This window comes from Chelonia mydas, chromosome 5 (genome assembly GCF_015237465.2).
Source record: "Chelonia mydas isolate rCheMyd1 chromosome 5, rCheMyd1.pri.v2, whole genome shotgun sequence".
In the NCBI taxonomy this organism is placed as follows: Eukaryota; Metazoa; Chordata; order Testudines; family Cheloniidae; genus Chelonia; species Chelonia mydas.
In genome coordinates this window covers 97,851,104-97,872,238 of record NC_051245.2, presented here as the reverse complement: position 1 = coordinate 97,872,238, position 21,135 = coordinate 97,851,104, and the positions used below count along the sequence as shown (strand labels likewise).

The window sequence follows — 21,135 nt, the reverse complement described above, 5'->3', positions numbered from 1 at the left end:
TAATACGGGATGATAAAATAGATCCTGTTATTAAATAAATGTCATGCTCCAGTGAGTGGTAGGTACAACTAAATCCTCAAAGATGATCGTTCCAATCGTGTACCAGCTGAAAGGTGAACTCTCATTATAACTTAGAGCCAGGATTACATTAACACAAGAAATAGAGGAGGAAACGTTTTTCTCCTTCCAGTATGTCCCAATTTCCACTGGATGAGACGATACTGGATCTTTACTTAATATGCATTTTTACTGGTATAAATTTGTACATATATGTTACTGAATCAAGCTATGTGTAACAAAGGGGTGAGAGACAGAGACATATACTAGTTACCATTGTACTGTAACCAGAAGTTGGTTCTGTATAGTGGTGTAATTATATTCACTATTGTACTTCTTGTTCCTCCTTCTTTCCCTTCATTTGGGGAGGGGGAGTGTTAGCTTAAAAGGACATTTTACAGCTTTTTTAAAAAAAATTAAGATTATTTTATGATTTATTATTTCATAAATTGATGATTCTTTAAACTGTTTCCTTACTGATATTTTCTCTTTTGCTTGTGCACACTGGTTTGTTATTGAAGATTTTCTAGCTTGTAAAGATGATAAACATGAGTGCATCTATTATGAAAAAACAACAACCCCTTAAATGTATACAGTTACATGGATGCTACAGATGGATACGAGGGAATCAGAGTAAGTCCAGTGTTAGGCCTCCAAACTGTGACAACCTCCCATTAATTCTATACTCTGTACTGGAATGCTGGAAACAGAGTTGCCATACTATGGGCCAGATTCTGATACCCTGACTTACACCCATTCCCCTCCTGCTTCTGTAGATTTCAATAGGATTCCTTGCAGAGTATGGTGCTAGTTGCTGTAAGGCTGGCAGAATCTGGCTTTCTTGTTTAAAAGTACTTTAAACCAATCTTAAATGAAGGGCTCATTTAAGATAATGAAGTGAAATTAGGTAGTTTCATACATATAAACCACCTGATCAAGGTTGTAAGAACTCTTTTCAGAGTTCTTACTATATGCCTCAGGGGAAAGAAAGGAGCAGCTGGAGAGCTGAGGGATTTAACAGAAAAACTAAAACAAATGAATCACTGAGTATGGAAACAAATCTGGACATGTAAACAAAACACATCAGGAATTTACAGAATCAGGGAGACCCAAGAGGAGGGTCTGAAAAATACAAAGAAAAGAGAATATGTTCTTTTGGAAAGAATGGATGTTAACTGGAATCCAGTTATATCACTAGGTATAAATGGAATTGGATGTTTTATTATGTGAGTCTTGTGCATATGCACAAGATGTTTTTCCCACAACACATTGGCACTGAGGTTGCTTACTGGTTGGCAATTGGGGTTTGCTCCCCTTTTCCTGGAGCACTGAAAGGGCTGTTCTGTTAAGATCAGGTGGGTCTCTCTCTCATGATTAATCTCTTATGAAGACAAGGGATACTGGACCTTGGTGGACCTCACTCCTTCCTATCTTTATCAATTATGTGTGCGGAGACATAGAGAAAGAGAATCGGCACTGGCACTCCTCCTGTAGAGCTATTCCAATGCACAGCGTAATTACAACTCCAGTATGTGTACTACTCATCAAAATTGTAATTAAAAACACAATATTCAGCTTTGGATCGACAATTGCAATGTGTTCCAATCAGAAACATAGAAATAAATTAGAGAAATTTCATCCACCCTAATTTGATAAGTTATAACCACATTTTTTAAAATGTCTGCTGATTTTGGGTACCTAAGTTCAGATACCTTGGGCTTGATTTTCAAACCACCATCTACAGATCCCACTGATTTTAATGGGATTTGTGGGCCCTCAGCACTACTGAAAATTGGGCATCCAAAATTAGTTTATGCTTTTGAAAATGGGGGCCTGTCTCTGATACACACCCCGGTTGATCTTGCATGGAATTGATGGAGACATAGGGTCTACTTTCCTCTGCACTATCATGTTCTTTTCAAGATTATAACTTTAAAAAACAACACATGCCATGCTCACCGTAAGATGGAAAGCAATAGAATTAGAACTTATCTATTTTTTACATTGTGAAGATTGTGAAGACACCAATTACAGGCGAGGGAAGAGACGTTACTGCTTTACAGTTCTCTCTTACACACAAGGTTGGATTCCCTGGTGTGTCAAGCTCACTTTGTATCACTTATAAAGGGAGGAGCTGTGGGGGAGTGCAAGTCTGCTATGCCCAATTTTCCACTGGTGTAGTCCTTGCATAAGGTACAGCTGCTTTTCTGCAACTTTAATTTGTGCCAGAGGCAGACAGCTATGAATCAGGGAGTCACAATCAGCTCCCTGACAGCACACTCTCTTGACTGTGACCACATACAGCTTGGGCACAGTGGAAAGTCAAACCCTTGATATTCCTAAAAAGTACTGTACAGGCTAGTAATACTGGGTATTGTAAAACCCTATATTTCATTATTTGTTTATGGTAGCATCCACAATGTGCTAGGCACTTCCCAAACATTCAAGAAGCATCAGTCCCTACTCCAAGAAGCTCACAATCTAAAGACAGAAAGATAAGAAAACACAATGTAATGGAACAGAAAGAACCGGAGGCAATTCCCCATTCATTCCCTAATTCATCTGCGTTAGCTGTAGTACTTTATACTGTAAAAATGTTTTATAATTTTTTCTTTTCTTCTTCTACAGGACCCACAGAGGGAATTGATCCTTGCTACTCTTTCTTTTTAAAAATCATTTTTAAAATTCCTGTTAAATTAAGTTCATTTTATTCAGTACGCTATGTATTTTTCTAGCTGTATTTTCAGCATTTCTAAGTGTTCAAGAACAGCTGAATAAATGCTTCAGACCCTGTTCTACTTACGAAAAAGGGGTGGGAGGGAATTGTTGAGTAAAGTTCAGCAAGTGTTTTATCATAACAGCTCAAGTGGCATGGGAGCATGGACCTCTACAGTCCTTGCTTGTCTAATGGAGTCCCCTGAGACATACAGTTCAAAGCTGTCCACTGCTAATTGATTAAATTAATCAGTACTACCATTAATAATTAAAGATATATTTGTATATATCCTGCAGTCTATATTGCAAGTGTCTGTTTTGCTGTTTGCAACAATTAAGTGCACATAGCTAGGTCCTTGAGAAGCAGAGAGAAATGTTTTTGTAAGTTAAAAGTATTTTATTGATTACATGCAGAAAAGAATACCTATAAAAATAAAAGTCTCCAAACCACTAGTATATTTAGCAAATACACAGCATACATAATTACAGCACAGCAATCGCTGCTGTCTTTTTTTGAAAAGGTGAGTGATCAGGAACTTACTCCAAAAGTACATGTGAACAGCAGAAGATGCTAAACATTTTTTTCATTTACTGTTCCCTGCACTCTTAGGTCTTGTCTGCATCAAGGAAATTTACCAAAAAATTCAAAACAGTTTTAAAATTGTTTGGAGCACTAGAGTATGGACAAAGCACAGGCTGATGGACCCATTTTTAAAACTGGTCTATAGTCTTGTCTATCCGAGTGTTCCAACTGGTTTTAAAACTGGTTTCAATATTCTGAAAAATGTCCCCAGTGTACAGAAGGCCTTAGGGCCTAATCGTGATCCCATAGAAATCAAAGGAAGCAGGATCTGGCCCTAAGGCAGCAATTTGGAAAGTGCCAATGAGATGCCAAGGATTAAAATGCTGACTAGAAGACAGGCAACATCTACAGCTGAAGAAAACTGTTCAACCCATAGACTATATGATCTGTATTTCAAGGTGCCATCTAGTGGTATTTTACACGACAGGCATTTCCAAACCCCTTTTTCCCCTCAACAATCTCACAGTAAGCAGGCAATTATCACTCCTTCATTACCAGTGATATACCTGCAGAGAATCAGTTACTGTGTGCAAACTGCTGAGTGGCACAGTATTGGTATATGTATGATAGACAAAGCAGTGTAATATTTTATCATTAAATTTGCCTTTGCTGCTCAGAATAAAAAGGGAGGGCAGAGACTTTTTTGTGCCCTACATCTTTAGGCAAAAAAGGATTCTCATGTCAATCTCATCCTGCTCTCATTGAAGTAAATGGAAGTTTTGCCAATAACTTTAATGGAAGAAAGTTTGGGCCCTTAGCACATACACTACAGTGCTTAATTCCAGATTCCAATAATTACTTGATAGCCTGTAAGATGCATTTGTGCCAATAGGGAGATTCATTTTCCAGTTGCTCTAACAGTCCAACTGCTAGGAAACCCTCTGTCTGAGGGATTTGGTGATGTTTCACCCATTACACTAATGCAAGAAAAAGACAGAAATATAGAGGGGGCAGTATAATTGGACACTCTTGTTTTATATAAATATAGAAAAGTGTCAAATTTTGCTCTAATTTACATTGATATAAATCCCAATTAACTCCAGAAAGTCAGTATATTTACTCCTGACTTACATAAAGTTAACAGAGCAGAATTTAGCCCATGAACTTCAGAAAATAAGTATTTTACTAGCCCTTATCAGTAACAGTAGGAAGTAGGGCTGTCAATTAATAGCAGTTAACTCACGCAATTAACTCAAAAAAATTAATAGCAACTAAAAAAATTAATCACGATTAATCTCACTGTTAAACAATAGAATACCAATTGAAATGTATTAAACATTTTGAATGGTTTTCTACTTTTTCAAATATACTGATTTCTATTACAACACAGAATTCAAAGTGTACAGTGCTCACTTTGTATTATTTTATTACAAATATTTTCACTGTAAAAATGATACACAAAAGAAATAGTATTTTTCAATTAACCTCATACAAATACTATAGTGCAATCTCTTTATCCAGAAAGTGTAACTTACAAATGCAGATTTTCTTTGTTACATAACTGCTCTCAAAAACAAAACAATGTAAAACTTTAGAGCCTACAAGTCCACTCAGCCCAACTTCTTGTTCAGCCAATCGCTAAGACAAACAAGTTTGTTTACATTTACATGAGATGATGCTGCCCGCTTCTTATTTACAATGTCACCTGAAAGTGAGAACAGGCGTTCACATGTCACTTTTGTACCCAGCGTTGCAAGGTATTTACAGATATGCTAAACATTTGCATGCCCCTTCATGCTTCGGCCACCATTCGATGCTCGTTAAAAACCAGTGCATTAATTAAATTAGTGACTGAACTCCTTGGGGGAGAACTGTATGCCTTTGGCTCTGTTTTATGCACATTCTGCCATAAATTTCATGTTATAGCAGTCTGGGATGATGGCTCAGCACATGTTCATTTTAAGAACACTTTCATAGCAGATTTGACAAAACACAAAGAAGATACCAATGTGAGATTTCTAAAAATAGCTACAGCACTCGACCCAAGGTTTAAGAATCAGAAATGCCTTCCAAAATCTGAGAGGGATAAGGTGTGGAGCATGCTTTCAGAAGTCTTAAAAGAGCAACACTCAGATGCGGAAACTATAGAACCCGAACCACCAAAAAAGAAAATCAACCTTTTGCTGGTGGCATCTGACTCAGATGATAAAAATGAACAAGCATCGGTCTGCTCTGCTTTGGATCGTTATCGAGCAGCACCCATCATCAGCATGGACGCATGTCCTATGTAATGGTGGTTGAAGATGAAGGGACATATGAATCTTTAGTGGATCAGGCATATAAATATCTTGCCACGCTGGCTACAACAGTGCCATACGAACACCTGTTTTCACTTTCAGGTGACATTGTAAACAAGAAACGGGCAGCATTATCTCCTGTAAATTGTAACCAGATTTGAGGCATGTCTTCACTAGCAATGTTAAAGCGCTGCCGCAGAAGCACATTAGGGTGGCTGTGTAGTCGCGGCACCAGCGCTCGGAGAACTCTCCCAGCGCTGTAAAAAACACCCCCCCGCAAGGGGAGTAGCTCCCTGCACTGGTGCACTATCTACACTGCCTCTTCACAATGCTGAAACTTGCAGCGCTCAGGGGGGTGTTTTTTCACACCCGTGAGCAAGAAAGTTGCAGCACTGTAAAGTGGCAGGGTAGACAAGGCCTTGGTTGTCTGAGCTACTGGCGGAAGTAGGACTGAGTGGACTTGTAGGCTCTAAAGTTTTACTTTGTTTTATTTTTCAGTGAAATTATTTTTTGTACATAATTCTATACTTGTAAGTTCAACTTCCATGATAAAGAGATTGCACTACAGTACTTGTATGAGGTGAATTGAAAAATACTATTTCTTTTGTTTTTTATAGTGAAAATATTTGTAATCAAAAATAAATATAAAGTGAGCACTATATACTTTGTATTCTGTGTTGCAATTGAAATCAATATATTTGAAAATGTAGAAAACATCCAAAAATATTTAAATAAATGGTATTCCATTGTTTAACAATGTGATTAATCAAGATTAATTTTTTTAATTGCTCGAAAGCCCTAGCGAAGCACTGAAATCAGTGGAAATAGAGTAGTAAAGAAATATACTTAGAAGAGCATGTGAAACTTAAAACCATACACTTTTTAAAATTTCACTTTGGTGCCACTGCAGCTTCAGAAAGGGAACTAAGCTAATTTTACAACCCTCTGATTTCCTTTTTCCTTTGTATGTGGACATTACGGATAGTCACACTAACAATCAGTGGCATTTTCATGCCTCCATGGGAAGTTGCACAAATTTAAGAGAGGAGAAGGATGGGAGGTGTGAAAGCATTCAATTGTTACTTTTAAAAAATAATACTTTGTTGAAAACTTTCTTTGGTTATCTTCATAAGAAACACAAACTCAACAGAGGAAATATAAAAAAAATAACAACTCCTTCCCCGTTATCATCTCCTACCCCCCACACCCCCAAAACCTAAAACATTACAAATAAGCAACCTGCTTGGTCAGGTCACATGAATCATTTGAGTAGGTATTTAATTGATAAATAAAAACAACTCTTTTTTAAAGTGCCCTCTGCTGAGGCACTTAAGACACTGCAGTTAAAAGATGATAAAACAGCATAAGAGAGCTATTAATAAGCAAATAAAAATGGTAAAAAAGTAATAAAAAAGCAACATCATTAAATCATTCAGTGGGTATGTCTGACCCCTTTAGGGTTTGCATTTTATACATATATTCTTCCCATGCTTCTCCCATCTGTATACTATATTTAATAAAATATGTGTGAATGATCTCTCAGACTCTGATCTTGCAAACATTTTGATGCTTATCCTTACGCATGGAGTAGTCTTACTGAGTTCAAAGGTTAATCATATGCAGTCATAATCTATGAATAAGTGTTTGCAAGATAAGGACCTAATTTTGTATGCTCCTCTTCCCCAAAGTATATAAGCATCCATCCTGGCAAACACTTATGCACAATGAACCTTACTCACAACTAGTTCCATGGAGTTCAATTTTGCAATTTTGGAGTTCAATTTTGCAAATATGTATCCCCCTCAAGCTTCTCTTCTCTAAACATATCCAACTCTTTCAATCTTTCTTCGTCGGTCGTGTTTTCCAAACCTTTTATCATTTTTGTTGCTGTCCTCTGGACTTTCTCCAATTCGTCCACATCTTTCCTGAAGCGTTGTACCCAGAACTGGACACAATACTCCCGTTGAGGCCTTATCTGTGCTGACTAGAGGGGAAGTATTACTTCTTATGTCTTGCTTGCAACATTCCTGCTAATACATCCCAGAATGACATTTGCCTTTTTGCTGCAGCAGCACATTGTTGACTAACATTCAATTTGTGAGCCACTATAACCCACAAATCCTTTCTGCAGTACTGCTGCTTAGCCAGGTATTCCCCATGTTGTATTTGTGCATTTGATTTTTCCATCTTGAGTGTAGTACTTTGCACTTGTCTTCACTGAATTTCATCTTATTGATTTCAGACCAATTCTCCAAATTAAGATCACTCAAATTCTGATCCTGTCTTCTGAAGTGTTTTGTCATCTACAAATCATATAAGCATACTCTCTACATCCAAGTAACTAATGAAAATATTTATTAGTATCAGACCCAAGACAGACCCACAAGGTACTCCTCTGAGGAACACTGGGAATTATTGCATGCTCTGAGTAATGTCTTTCAATCAGTTATGTACCCACCTCATAGTAACTTAATCTCAAGACTATTACTTCCCTAGTTTGCTTATGAGAATGTCATGTCAGACTGTATCAAAAGTCTTACTAAAATCAAATATATCATATCTTCTACTTCCCTTCATAGGCTAGGCCAGTAACCTTGTCAAAGAAGGAAATTGGATTGGTTTGGCATGTTTTGATCTTGACGATTCCATGTTGCTATTACTTATCACCTTATTATTCTCCAGGTTTGAACAAATTTGATTGTTTAAAAATTTGTTCCAGTATCTTTGTAGGTATCAAAGTTAGACTGTCTTATCTATAATTTCACAGGTCCTCCTTTCCACCCTTTTTAAAAATAGGTACGATGTTTGCCCTTCTCCAGCCATCCTCCATGAGTTCTCAAAGATCACTGCCAATGATTCAGAGATTACTTAAACTAGTTCCTTAAGTACCCTAGGGTGAGTTTCATCAGGCCCTACCAACTTGAATACATCTAACTTATCTAAGTATTCTTTAATCTGTTCTTTCTCTATTCTCGTCCAAGATACTTCCCCTTTGTTGTTAATATTAATTGTATTAAATACCTAATCACAGTTAATCTTTTTAGTGAAAACTGAAGTAAAAAATGGAAACAATTCAGCCTTCTTTGTGCTGCCCGTTATTTGATGCTGCAAACACTATGTACCTACTTAAGTGTACATGTCAGTAGTTCCCTTAACCTCTGTGAGGTCACTCATGGGTAAAATTAAGCATATGCTTATGTGTTTGCAGGATCTAGACCCTAATTTCCACCTTAGAATTTACCTGCCTACCTATTGGTTTCATTAGGCTTCAATTCCATTTTCTGAAGGATAACCACTTGGCTCAAATCAACTCTTGAACCTGGCAATGTATTTGTTATTTCCAATAGCACCCACATTGTGTGTGCTGGGTGCTTTCCAAATACAGAATACACACAATTGTTGGTCTGAGAAGTTTGCACTCTAGAGACGTTTAAGTAAACAAAGGAACAACAGGAACAGAAAAAAGGAGCAATAAATATATTGCAGTCACAAGACTATTGTTAAGACTGTCAGAATTTTCTGTTTATAAATAAGGCATATAAATTATAATTAACTTACTCATTTAACCAGTTTTTGTTTAGTAGGCCTGCCTACTGTGATTGTTATGATATGCTTTAAAAGTTTCTGTACTGACTGAGCCTAACAATTTTAATTTCCTCCTTGTTTTACTTTAGGATCTCTTTAACTAGCTTCCTCAGTTTTGTTTTTTGTTAAGTTCCCTTTTCAAAAGTTTGTCATCACAGTGCTAGGTTTTAGTATGACTCCTCCCTCGCTGACTTTGAACTTCATTATATTGTGTGCTCTAGCAAGAGCTATTACAAGAAGTAACCTTTTCACTACTAAATTCAGCTGCAAAATTCATCTTTCTTTCCCAGTGTTCTTACCATGTCATCCATTTTTGAATCCCTCCACTGGCTCTCCATTCTCCACCACATTAGATTCAAGCAATTTGTGATCACCTGCAAAGTTCTTCAGAACTACCTCTTCCTTATTTGCCCATTATCCCTTTCTCCCCAACCTATAGTGCTAGTCTCAACAACCCATTTGTCCACTTCTCCCAGTCCCACACACTTTCTTCCAAGTTGCTCCCATGCATCCACTGCCCACTCTGAGCTGATCCACAAAGGTTGAATGATGAAAAAAAACTTGTATATTTGATTTTGCTTAGACCTCTCCCTCTCCCCGCTTCCCCCACACAATCTCTCTGCTTGTACACTGTATCTGTTTTCTCCATCCTTTCTGTATTTTTGTCTTTTTCAGACTGTATGTCCTTCAGGGCAGGGACCATGTCTTCTCTGCATTTAGAAAGTTCCTAACACAGTTTGAGTGCCACCACAATCTAGATAAATAATCATTAATAATGAACTCTGGCATCTTCGACCCTGCTGTTCTTTTCTGAGAGTTTTAATAAAAAGTGTGTGCAATATATCTGGCTTCCTAGTATGCTAAAATAAATACTCCAGCTGCATTGTTTGGGAAAAAGACTTCAGTTCTGCTATGTTTGCTTTAATTATCTGCACTACTAAACAGGCATGTTTTATTTATGTTCATTCTACCTTGCTAGGGTAAATATCATGCAATACATTTGAAACTTTAATAGAGTCTCTGTATTCACAATGAACACTCACAGGAAAATGAGGATTTTTTTCATACTCTATCTTGTCAATTTTTCACTTTAGGTGTACCAAAAGCTGCAGCAGCCAGTACAGCACCATCCAAGTCAAAGACTTTCAGTACAAAGTAAGGCTCTTATGTTTGGGTATGAAATTTAGAGGCCAGCAGAAAGCCCAAAACCAAATGTTTTGATTTGATAGTTTTGTCCCAATGAAAAATAATGAACAGTGTGGTCTGAAGTATTTATAATTTATTATTTATGTGAAGCTGGAATAGTGTAAACAACCAGTAAATTGGATTTTCACCTTCTTCCTTTCTAGTAACTGTGGGCTATCCATTGCCTTATCTAACCTGGGCAAGGTTTATACAAGGTGTCTCCCATCTCCAAAAAGCAGAAACTTCAGCATTATATACAGTCTGATTTTTGAAAGGGGATTTATGGGCTTTCATGCACTCATTTATTCTAGCCTGCCAGTTCCCAACAGCTTCCCATGCCATCCCCCTTTTCCAGAGGTGCTGGAACTAGGGATGCTACCACACCCCCTGGCTTGAAGTGGTTTCCATTATACACAGTGTTTAGTCTGGTTAAATAGCTCTCAGCACCCCTGCCCTTTTTTCTATGCACAAGCTGAGAAAAATCTCTTCTAATAATCTAAAATTGTTCTTAATCAGGCACTCATTTAAGCCTGTGATTAATACAAGGAATATAATAAAATAAATAATAATAATAACAACAACAAACACAGGCATGTTGGTTCCTTCTTAGAGAAATACACTAACTGATTTGAATCCCAGTGGTGTGCCACATAGGATTGCAGAATCAGAAGCTTTCTCACATGAGTAATCCCATTGACTACTTGGCTGAATAAGAGTTGCAGAATCTTAGAAAGGGAATAATGCCCCCTAATTTGAAGAGTTATATAAGGCTTTGAGAGCTGGACTACCAAAAAGCAGCTCATAGGTCCTTCTGAAGCTTTTAGTACTTACCATACAAACCAGTTTTGTGACAACCCTCCTTTCTGAATTTGTATAATAAAATTTTATTGACACGTCAGCTGTTCTAGTTTGGAAGTAGAAATGCTCCTTCAGAAAAGCAACCAGCATGAAGACAACACCCATATCACACAAAATGTCGTCTTCCTTGCTGAAAACAAGAATGTTAAAAGTTGTGTTTTACCATGAACCAACCATAAAATCCTTCAAATAGCAGAGACTGCACACTTCTACTTTGCAATACATTGACTTGATTCACTACTTTTTGTGGTCACGAGGAACTGCAGGTCCACAACTGGCTTCTGTCTACTGTTCCAGATTGTTTATCCAAGAGTTCTGAGTCTGGCACCATGTTAGAAGCAAAAAGTATACACTTTGCAACTCTTCTGGCCTTTCACAGAAGGAGTGACCACAAGATGTATGGAATGGGACATTAGATATACTTCACTTCATTAGTGTTGAATAGTAACCAAAGCCAAAAAGGAAACGGTTAGTAAATAAAGGATTTGATAATTTTCTTTGGAGTTCTTAATGAGTTTCCCTTTGTCCTATAAAATCATGTAATCTTAGATATTTATAGGTTTCAGAGTAGCAGCCGTGTTAGTCTGTATTCGCAAAAAAAAAAAGATTTGAACATAAATATCTAAAAAGAAAAGAAGTACTCGTGGCATCTTAGAGACTAACAAATTTATTTGAGCAGAAGCTACAGCATCTGAATGCATCTGATGAAGTGAGCTGTAGCTCAGGAAAGCTTATGCTCAAAAAAATTTGTTAGTCTCTAAGGTGCCACAAGTACTCCTTTTCTTTTTAGATATTTATGTTGAAATCCAGACTGTTATCTGTTCTAGGATAAACTATATGAGTATCATAATAGAGCCCACCGTATTTGAGAATTTTCAGAACAACATTTGTCTATCTGTTCCCCTTAATAATGGCAGTAACCAAAATGTAAACAAATTTTGTAATTAAACTAGAAGCATTGATTAAGAGTATAATCGATATTAAAGGAACACTTTTATTAACCCAAATTTAACCATATAAACCCAAATTTAATTTAGACTTCTCGTAGTCAATAGGGCAATGATTCTCAGACTATCTTAGTGGTCAGCATAACGAAACATTTTAAAAATCAAACAGTGTTAAGTGGAGGGCTAGCGAGAGGAGGTGGGATCATGAGTAGATCTTGGGTTACAAAGTGGTGCAAAGGACAAAAAAAAACCACTGGAGAAGCACTGTGAGAGAGCATGATGGATTTTCAACAGCTTTATCAAATTAATGCATTGGGTGCTATGTAACAATACATATAATACAGTCCTGGCCCTACCGATCTCATTTTATAGTTTAAATAAAATAAAAACGGAATAGGTGAGATACAAATATTGTGCGAGAGGGATAAAATGGCTAACAATATTAGGAACACAAGGTTGCAGTTTAGTTATCTGTATAACTAAATCCCTTACACGATTCAAGAAAATATACACACACACATATATACATGAATGTATGAACAAGAGACTGAATGGACCTGTGACACAGCACTTTTTTTTAGTGATCATTAGCATTCTGTGACTAAAAACAGTACTGTATCTAAACCCAAGGGCTGTGGAGCACTGAATAGACCTGGATTCTACTCTCAGCTCTGCCACTAGCCTGCAAGGTGACCTTAAGCAAGTCATTTCACCAGTTTGTGCCTCAGTTTTCCTACCCGCAAAATGGGGATAATGTTGTCCTCCGTTGGAAAGCGCTTTGAGATCTAGGGATGAAAGGCGCTATAGGGCTACCAACCCTCCAGGACTGGCCTGGAATCTCCAGGAATTAAAGATTATGTCATGTGAAGAAACCTCCAGGAATAGGGTCCAAACAAAACCGGCAACCTTAACAGATAGGTATTATTATCATACCGCTAAAAAGCGGGATCCATCCTAAAGCCTTCTAAGTGCATACAGCCTTTTTGATACCCCTCACCGACACTCAATCTACTGACTTGAAATGGTCACCGCTCCCTTGGACCAAAATATGATCCATCAGACTATAAGTAAAAATATAACCGCCCCATTAGCCAGGCCAAGGTATTTCCAGCATCCCGCCTAACATGGGCAGTTCTCCTCCGGCCGGAGCGAGCCCCCTGTACGTGGGACTAGGGCTGAAAACAGAGCTAGGAGAGGCAGCTGTGCCTGGATTTTCGGGTGCGTCGTTGACACTAACGCCCCCTCCCCTATTAGCTGACCGCGCTCCAGGCCGACGCGCCTTCGGGTCAGCTCTGGCTGCAAACCGGCCCGTACAGCAGCCGTACGCTGTCCGGGCGCATGCTCAGCACGGGCCCTCACCAGCAATGGCCAGCCGCACTACTGGCACCGCCCCGCACAGCGCTCCACGCAGCCGCACCTGGACATGCCGCTGCCCTCACCCCACCCCCGCGGCGCGCGGCTAACTCCACCCCCTACACACGTGGCCGCTCCAACGGCCGAGCCGACAATCATCCCGTGACTCTGATAGGGCGAACGGCAGCCGAAAGAACACGCTGCGCACGCGAGTCGAGAATCCCCGTCGTGGGGTGTGCGCATGTGCTATAGAAAGCTGCGCATGCGCATCTGGAGTCCCGGGGGTCGTGCAAGCAAAGCAGTTTCTTCTTTAACTCTTCCTGTGCCGGGCGTCGCCGATTCGGCGGCGGCTAGTGCCACTGGTGGCGCGTCGTGACGCTTCGGCCGGCCATCACGTGGGCGTGACGCACCCGGAAGAGGGGCGGAGGGGCGCAGGTGTGCGGAGCCCCCGAAGACTCGTGCGCTGCTGGGGGAGCCGCTCCCCGCCCGGGGCGCAGGTGCGTATTGGGGGCGTGGGAAATGGGGGCGGATCGTATGGGAGCGCGTGTGGGTTTGTTCCCGGCCTCACATTTGTTTCCCTCTCCAGGCTGCTCTGTGGCGGCAGTGGCTGGCGATGGCCCAGGCTCCCATGGAGGAGGAGGAGTGCCCCGAGCTGGTTCCCATAGAGGATCAGGCGGTTGGGGGAGAAGAGGCTGAACTCAGCCACAGCACCAAGATCCCAGTCACTATCATCACAGGCTATTTAGGTAACCAGCTCACCTAGCAGCCCTAAGCCTTGAGCTTCCTCTCTGGGGTCTTTACAAAGCAAACCCACCCTATTATGTGCTTTTTACTGGCGCTCTATCAGCGGTCCATACAAAACCAGCATTTTGTTTTATGCATTGCACAGTGACTTCAGTTGGGTGCATGGGGAGGAATTTGACTGTTCGTATTCTCCTTGAATGGAACGTATTTCATGTTCATGTGATATGTTTTACTTGCAGTTGAGGAATCTGTCGAGTGAGGAGCCCTACTCCAAACAAACCATGCAACCATCTTCCTAGTAGTCTAAATGTCATGACAAAAAGAGTGTATAACTACGTATCTAACATCACTTCTGATGTTCCTCTAAACTACATGTTTTCCATTTACAGTATGTACAGTACAAGCTTGGTGTCATGGTACCACTATCTTTAGAAAGTCGCAATGTGCTTGTGGAATCATTTTGGAGAGTTAAATGAGCTTCTGTGGTTACTCTTATAAAATAGCTCATGAGTCCTGACCTGCACAGTTAAGGCTTGTCTACGCAGCAAGTCACTGCATGGCAAGCCCAGAGTGTGAATCTACAGCTGAGCTGCCATCTGGGACTTTCAGTGCGCTGTAGGAGTGTCCACATGGGACATTACTGTGCTGCAAGCTGGTGCACATCCTGGCTTGCTGTGCAGTAATTTGCTATATAGACAGACCTTAAATTGGCTTTCCATCTGTAGCAGTCAGTTCATTTTGTTCCATCAAAAGATGAGTGCTAAGATTACATGAGTAAGCACTCAAAATGTGAGGCAAGTGTTTAAATGGATGTCTTGCATGACTGATTGTATAACTGACCAAACACTTTTGACACCCTTTGAAAAAGTGCACTGCAAAATTGTATGAATGCATTATTGCCAACCCCAAGCATTCAAAATTCATGAGATTGGTTTAAAAATCACAGAAAGGACATTTTAAAAAAGATTCTGTTTCAAGAGAGCCAATGCAGAATTTTTTTTTATTTCCCAGCTCCTAGGGAGCCCAGCTGCAGAAGCCCCTGCTGCTCTGCTCCTTCACCAACCACCTCAAAAATGATAATTATATTTTTTTTTCCCCCAAAACGTAGTGACCTGGAGAGGTGACAGTTGCTCCATAGTTAAGATTGCAACTCAATTTATGTTTATAAGCCCAATTTTGGCCTCTCACTCTCAGATTCACAGAAATCCATACAGGTCTCAAAACTTAGATTAGATCTAGGGCTGAGGTAAATTTTTTCAGCAAAATTGAAGGGATCAATAGGAAAATTGAAAGGTGGATAAGGAATTGGTTAAAGGGGAGACTATAACGGGTCCTACTGAAAGGTGAACTATCAGGCTGGAGGGAGGTTACCAGTGGAGTTCCTCAAGGATCGGTTTTGGGACCAGTCTTATTTAATCTTTTTATTACTGACCTCGGCTCAAAAAGCGGGAGTGTGCTAATAAAGTTTGCGGATGATACAAAGCTGGGAGGTATTGCCAATTTAGAGAAGGACAGGGATATCCTACAGGAGGATCTGGATGACCTTGTAAACTGGAGTAATAGTAATAGGATGAAATTTAATAGAAGTGTAAGGTCATGCATTTAGGGATTAATAACAAGAATTTTAGTTATAAGATGGGGACGGAGATATATAAGATATAATGGAGGAGGAGAAGGACCTTGGAGTATTGGTTGATCATAGGATGACTATGAGCCACCAATGTGATATGGCCTTGAAAAAAGCTAATGCTGTCTTGGGATGCATCAGGAGAGATATTTCCAGTAGGAATAAGGAGGTTTTAGTACTGTTATACAAAGCACTTGTGAGACCTCACCTGGAATACTGTGTGCAGTTCTGGTCTCCCATGTTTAAGAAGGATGAATTCAAACTGGAACAGGTACAGAGAGAGGCTACTAGGATGATTTGAGGAATGGAAAACTTGTCTTATGAAAGGAGACTCAAGGAGCTTGGCTTGTTTAGTCTAACTAAGAGAAGGTTGAGGGGAGATATGATTGCTCTCTATAAATATATCAGAGGGATAAATACCGGAGAGGGAGAGGAATTATTTAAGCTCAGTACCAACGTGGACACAAGAACAAATGGATATAAACTGGCCACCAGGAAGTTTAGACTTGAAATTAGACGAAGGTTTCTGACCATCAGAGGAATGAAGTTTTGGAATAGCCTTCCAAGGGAAGCAGTGGGGGCAAAAGATCTATCTGGCTTTAAGATTAAACTCGATAAGTGTATGGAGGAGATGGTATGATGGGATAACATGGTTTTGGTAATTAAGTATTCATGGTAAATAGGCCCAGTGGCCTGTGATGGGATATTAGATGGGGTGGGATCTGAGTTACCCAGGAAAGAATTTTCTGTAATATCTGGCTGGTGAATCTTGCCCATATGCTCAGGGTTTAGCTGATCGCCATATTTGGGGTCGGGAAGGAATTTTCCTCCAGGGCAGATTGGAAGAGGCCCTGGAGGTTTTTTGCCTTCCTCTGTACCATGGGGCACGGGTCACTTGCTGGAGGATTCTCTGCTCCTTGAAGTCTTTAAACCACGATTTGAGGACTTCAGTAGCTCAGACATAGGTGAGAGGTTTTTTCGCAGGAGTGGTGGGTGAAATTCTGTGGCCTGCGTTGTGCAGGAGGTCAGACGAGATGATCATAATGGTCCCTTCTGACCTAAATATCTATGAATCACAATTCCAAAAATCCATGGAAGATTTTTGCCAACTTTAAACAGCCCCCCCCCCCCCCCCAAAAAAAAAAAAAAAAAAAAAGAAGATGAAATCAACTCTGCTGAACTTGCCTAGCTGAGTTCTCATGCCTAGGACTAAAATTTAGTTGATTAGTATGAAATTATTAACATTTCTTTAGAAACAATGCTATGAAACATCTACTCCAGCAGTATTGATATAGAATAACAAATGACTGCTGGGAACCTAAACTTTCATTTCAAAAAAAAGTTTTCAGCCGAGTTCATTGCAAAAATAGATAGGAATGTAACCTCATTGTTAAGAAGGCTTATCAAATGGGGAAAGAGAGAATTTTATATCAGAAGATTTGCCATGGGTGGGAAGAGACTGGTGAGCCCATTAAGACTTACAGGGCATGGAGGGAACTCAGTAAGGCTTCTGAGATTTATGTGGAGTGCTGCAATAATCCCCTGGGTTCTCTTCCAAGTACTACAAATAATTTTTAAAAAATTTAATTACAAATAGAAAAATAAAATGTAAAGCTTCTGAAGGTATCACATCAAAAAATGAGTACTAGCACTCCATTGGTCGTTAATTTCTAAAAAGTATATTTCAGGAGCATGATGGTAATATTGAATTTGAAAATTCTCCTTATATTTTATTTTTGATCTACTGAAATTTGTGCTGTTTTTTAGGTGCTGGGAAGACCACTCTTCTTAACTATATTTTGACAGAACAACATACCAAAAGAATAGCAGTTATTCTAAATGAGTTTGGAGAAGGTATGTAATGCTACAGAAATATTGTATAGAAACAAAAATTGGAATTCATAAACATTTTCCTGTTTTGTTAAGAAATGCTTTAGGAAAGTAAACTATTAAAAGCAGACAAATGGTATAATGGTGCATGGATTGATATCTAAATTGATTGATCCCCAAACTAAGGCTATCGGAGTGGCTTATGCAGTTTCTAAGCAGTGTAAAATTGAGACCATGTCCTCAATAAGCTTGTACTTGTGGGATGAACACTACAATAAAAATTCAAAAGTTTGCTTATAGATTTGGGATATGTCAGATCCCTTTTGTTCAAAAGAATGCTAGTAGACATTGCTGTTCAACTAACATTGAATATAAATAACTTGCACAAGACCAAACTAAAGAGAAGATTAGTAGTGTAATAAATCAAGCTTCCCTAGCAAGAAATATGTCAAATGATTGTAGAGCTTGCAACTGTTGAAGCTGGAAAATGAGATTCCTTCACTTTTTCCAGAAACTTAGTGCTAATTTTTTAAAATTTGAACTGAATACTTTGCTCTGCTTTTATATGGCTGTTGATGATGAAGAAATATAGTACTGAGAACCTGTGCAATCCCCTACCCTACTATAATGATGTTGGCAAGTTTCCATCTTCATTATAAAAATTCTTGCTATGGATAACTCAATTCATAATCTGTGAGCAGAGTCGAGAGAAGATTATTTCCAGGAGTAGTAGACAAAGCACTGAGTTGGGAGTCAAGAACCATGGAGCTCTAAATCTAGTACAGCCAATGACTTGCTAATAGGTCTTAAGCAAGTCACACAAACTCTCAGTTAATGTCTGCAGTCTTAAAAATGTGTAAGAGCTAAGTATTAAACCATTTTTCTTTGTCTCATACATAAATTCAGTTTGTCAGCATAAATGACTATTATACCACTGTGAATGCCTCACCTCCATTCCGCCTACACATTCAAATAAATGGGGAATACTTCTACTTCTTGCAAGTTTATTTTTTGTTCTTCATAGGATGATCTGGCTCTTGGACCTTAAATTTGCCTACTATAAAAATGATTGCTTAAACTAAGTATAATGTCTAAAGAATTTGTCAGAAAGGTTTGATGAGAACATGGAACACAAATAAAGCTCAGAAATCTACCCCGTTTGAATTTTTCTCATCTTATTTTTCAGGTATTGTTGCACGTTTGTATGTTTAAAATTTGCTACTTACACCCTTCCTGTATTTCTAGGAAGTGCCTTGGAAAAATCCTTGGCTATAAGTCAAGGTGGAGAACTCTATGAAGAATGGCTGGAGCTCAGGAATGGTTGCCTGTGCTGTTCAGTAAAGTAAGGAATATTTTGTGGAGGTGTTTTATATAAACATTCGGAGTAAGCTTGGGGTTTGTTCTCTCTTTAAATTTCATTTTTTCACAGTCCATTATGTATACCTGGATATTTGATAGGCATTAGGTATATCATCTACAGCGTTTAAAAAAAAAAAAAGCTAAATGATGCTGAACTTCTTGCTCTTCTTTTTTTTTTTTTAAATGTCAGAATCCTTGAAGTAATGTGTGTTTTCAATTTTGGTATTTTATTACTTTGTATCATAATTGTTTTACATACTTGCATCAAATGTTGACTGACCTATTGGGGAAGAAGAATAGTGGAATATCTATAACAACCACAGAAAGGCAAATTCTCACTCTCAAAAGGAATGAATGTTCTACTGATAGTATCACAGAAACTGAGCACAGTGGTTTATTAGAGGTCAATAACAATGTATAAAATAGAATGACTAATTAGTACAATATGCCCTCCATAAGATATTCAAATATTGTATTTTGGAAAGTTGCTCATTTGAAAGGCTTTGCTTATTAGATAAAACTCTGACTAGCTGAATTGTAGAGCCCCTTGTTTAGCCTCTTATTTTTAATCGAATATTAAGAGGGCCATCCCCAGAGGATTCTCCTGTCGCAGATGAAATTGCAAATGTTGATTCCTTCCAGTCTGCAGTCACCCATGGAAATAGTTACTGAAGGTTTTATTGCCCCTAATATTTTCCTGCCCTATGTGCCTTCATGTTCTACCTGTGCGGTAGAGCCATCGTTGAACACACATGTTCCATTGCAGACAACAGTCATGCTTAACCTCAAGAAGGTGGTGGAGGAGCTTCAAAATTGAGGGACAACTTGCCTTAGAGTTGTCAAGGAAATTAACAGTATGTTGATTAAATTTGCTGATGGTATTACATTGAGAAAAGCTACAAACACCAGTGAGGTTGGAGAAGTAATACTTAAAGACCTAGAACAATTTGAATTTGAAAATGGACATAACATAGCACACATAATGATGAAATTTAGTGTTGGTGGGTGAGAGGAATACAAAATAATCTATGTGAAATAGGGTTGGGGAATCCAAAATACAGATACTTGATAGGCAGAAACCTGGAAATCAGTAATCCTAAAAAAGACATAGGAATGATAGTGGACAGCAAATTATACATGAGTTTGCAGTGTGGAGAATTTTTGGTTTACATTGCCTAAATGTAGTTTTGGATAGAGATATCTATATATATATCTATATATCTATATATATATCTATATATATATCTATATATATATATATCTATATATATATATATATATATATATATATGAGGTATCACATCAAGGAGCAGGAATAATGACTGCATCTGCAATAGTCCCATCTTTTTGTTCTGTTTACAGCGTCTAGTACAATGGGGCCCTGGCTCATGACTGGGGCTTGTTGGCACTACCGCAAAACTAATAACACTGTGTTCAGTTTTGGGCATCTACTGTCCAGAAGCATGAAGAACCTATTGGAGAGAGTTAAGAGAACCAAAATGATCAGGGGTTGGAGGGATTGATTTGAAGAGAGTTTTAAGAGATACGAATATATTAATATAACTTGCTGAAGATTACTGTGATGGAGACATAACTCTACAAATATTTGAAAAGAATAAAAGTAAAGGGCGAAAAATTAAGGGTAGTATTTGGGGTGCAGGGGAGAGGTTATAATTAAATAAAGGGGTGAAATTATGGTCAGTAATATAGACCCCAATTAGTGTGAACTTTCTGACAGTGAGACCTGTTAGGCTGTAGAGTAGTCTCCCAGTGGAAATTGTATAAGCTTTAACACTTGGAACATTTTAAACTTGCTTGGACAAAGCAGTAGAAAAGGTACTGTAAGTGACCTCTTGTATTGACAGGGAGACAGACTAGGTGACCTACTAGGTCTTTTCCTTTTTTAGTATCTGTCACATTATGAATGCTGATGCATGTAATTAACATGTTGGATTCCTTTTATAATGCTAATTGAGTTGTACAGTAACACTTTTGTTGAGTCACTAATAATACCACACCAACTCAAAGCGGCACCAGACCCTGCCAGAACAACGT

General features: G+C 38.7%; 1 protein-coding gene across 1 annotated transcript in view; it reads left to right on the top strand.

Moving 5' to 3' along the window:
* Nucleotides 1-13,702: 13,702 nt before the first annotated feature.
* CBWD1 (COBW domain containing 1) overlaps nucleotides 13,703-21,135 on the top strand; it is a 43,591-nt gene continuing 36,158 nt past the window's right edge. The window contains 4 exon segments of the mRNA XM_007065575.4: nucleotides 13,703-14,017; nucleotides 14,107-14,266; nucleotides 17,659-17,745; nucleotides 18,967-19,063. Of these exon segments, the coding sequence (XP_007065637.3) occupies nucleotides 14,134-14,266; nucleotides 17,659-17,745; nucleotides 18,967-19,063 (317 nt within the window). The 5' untranslated portion in view covers nucleotides 13,703-14,017; nucleotides 14,107-14,133.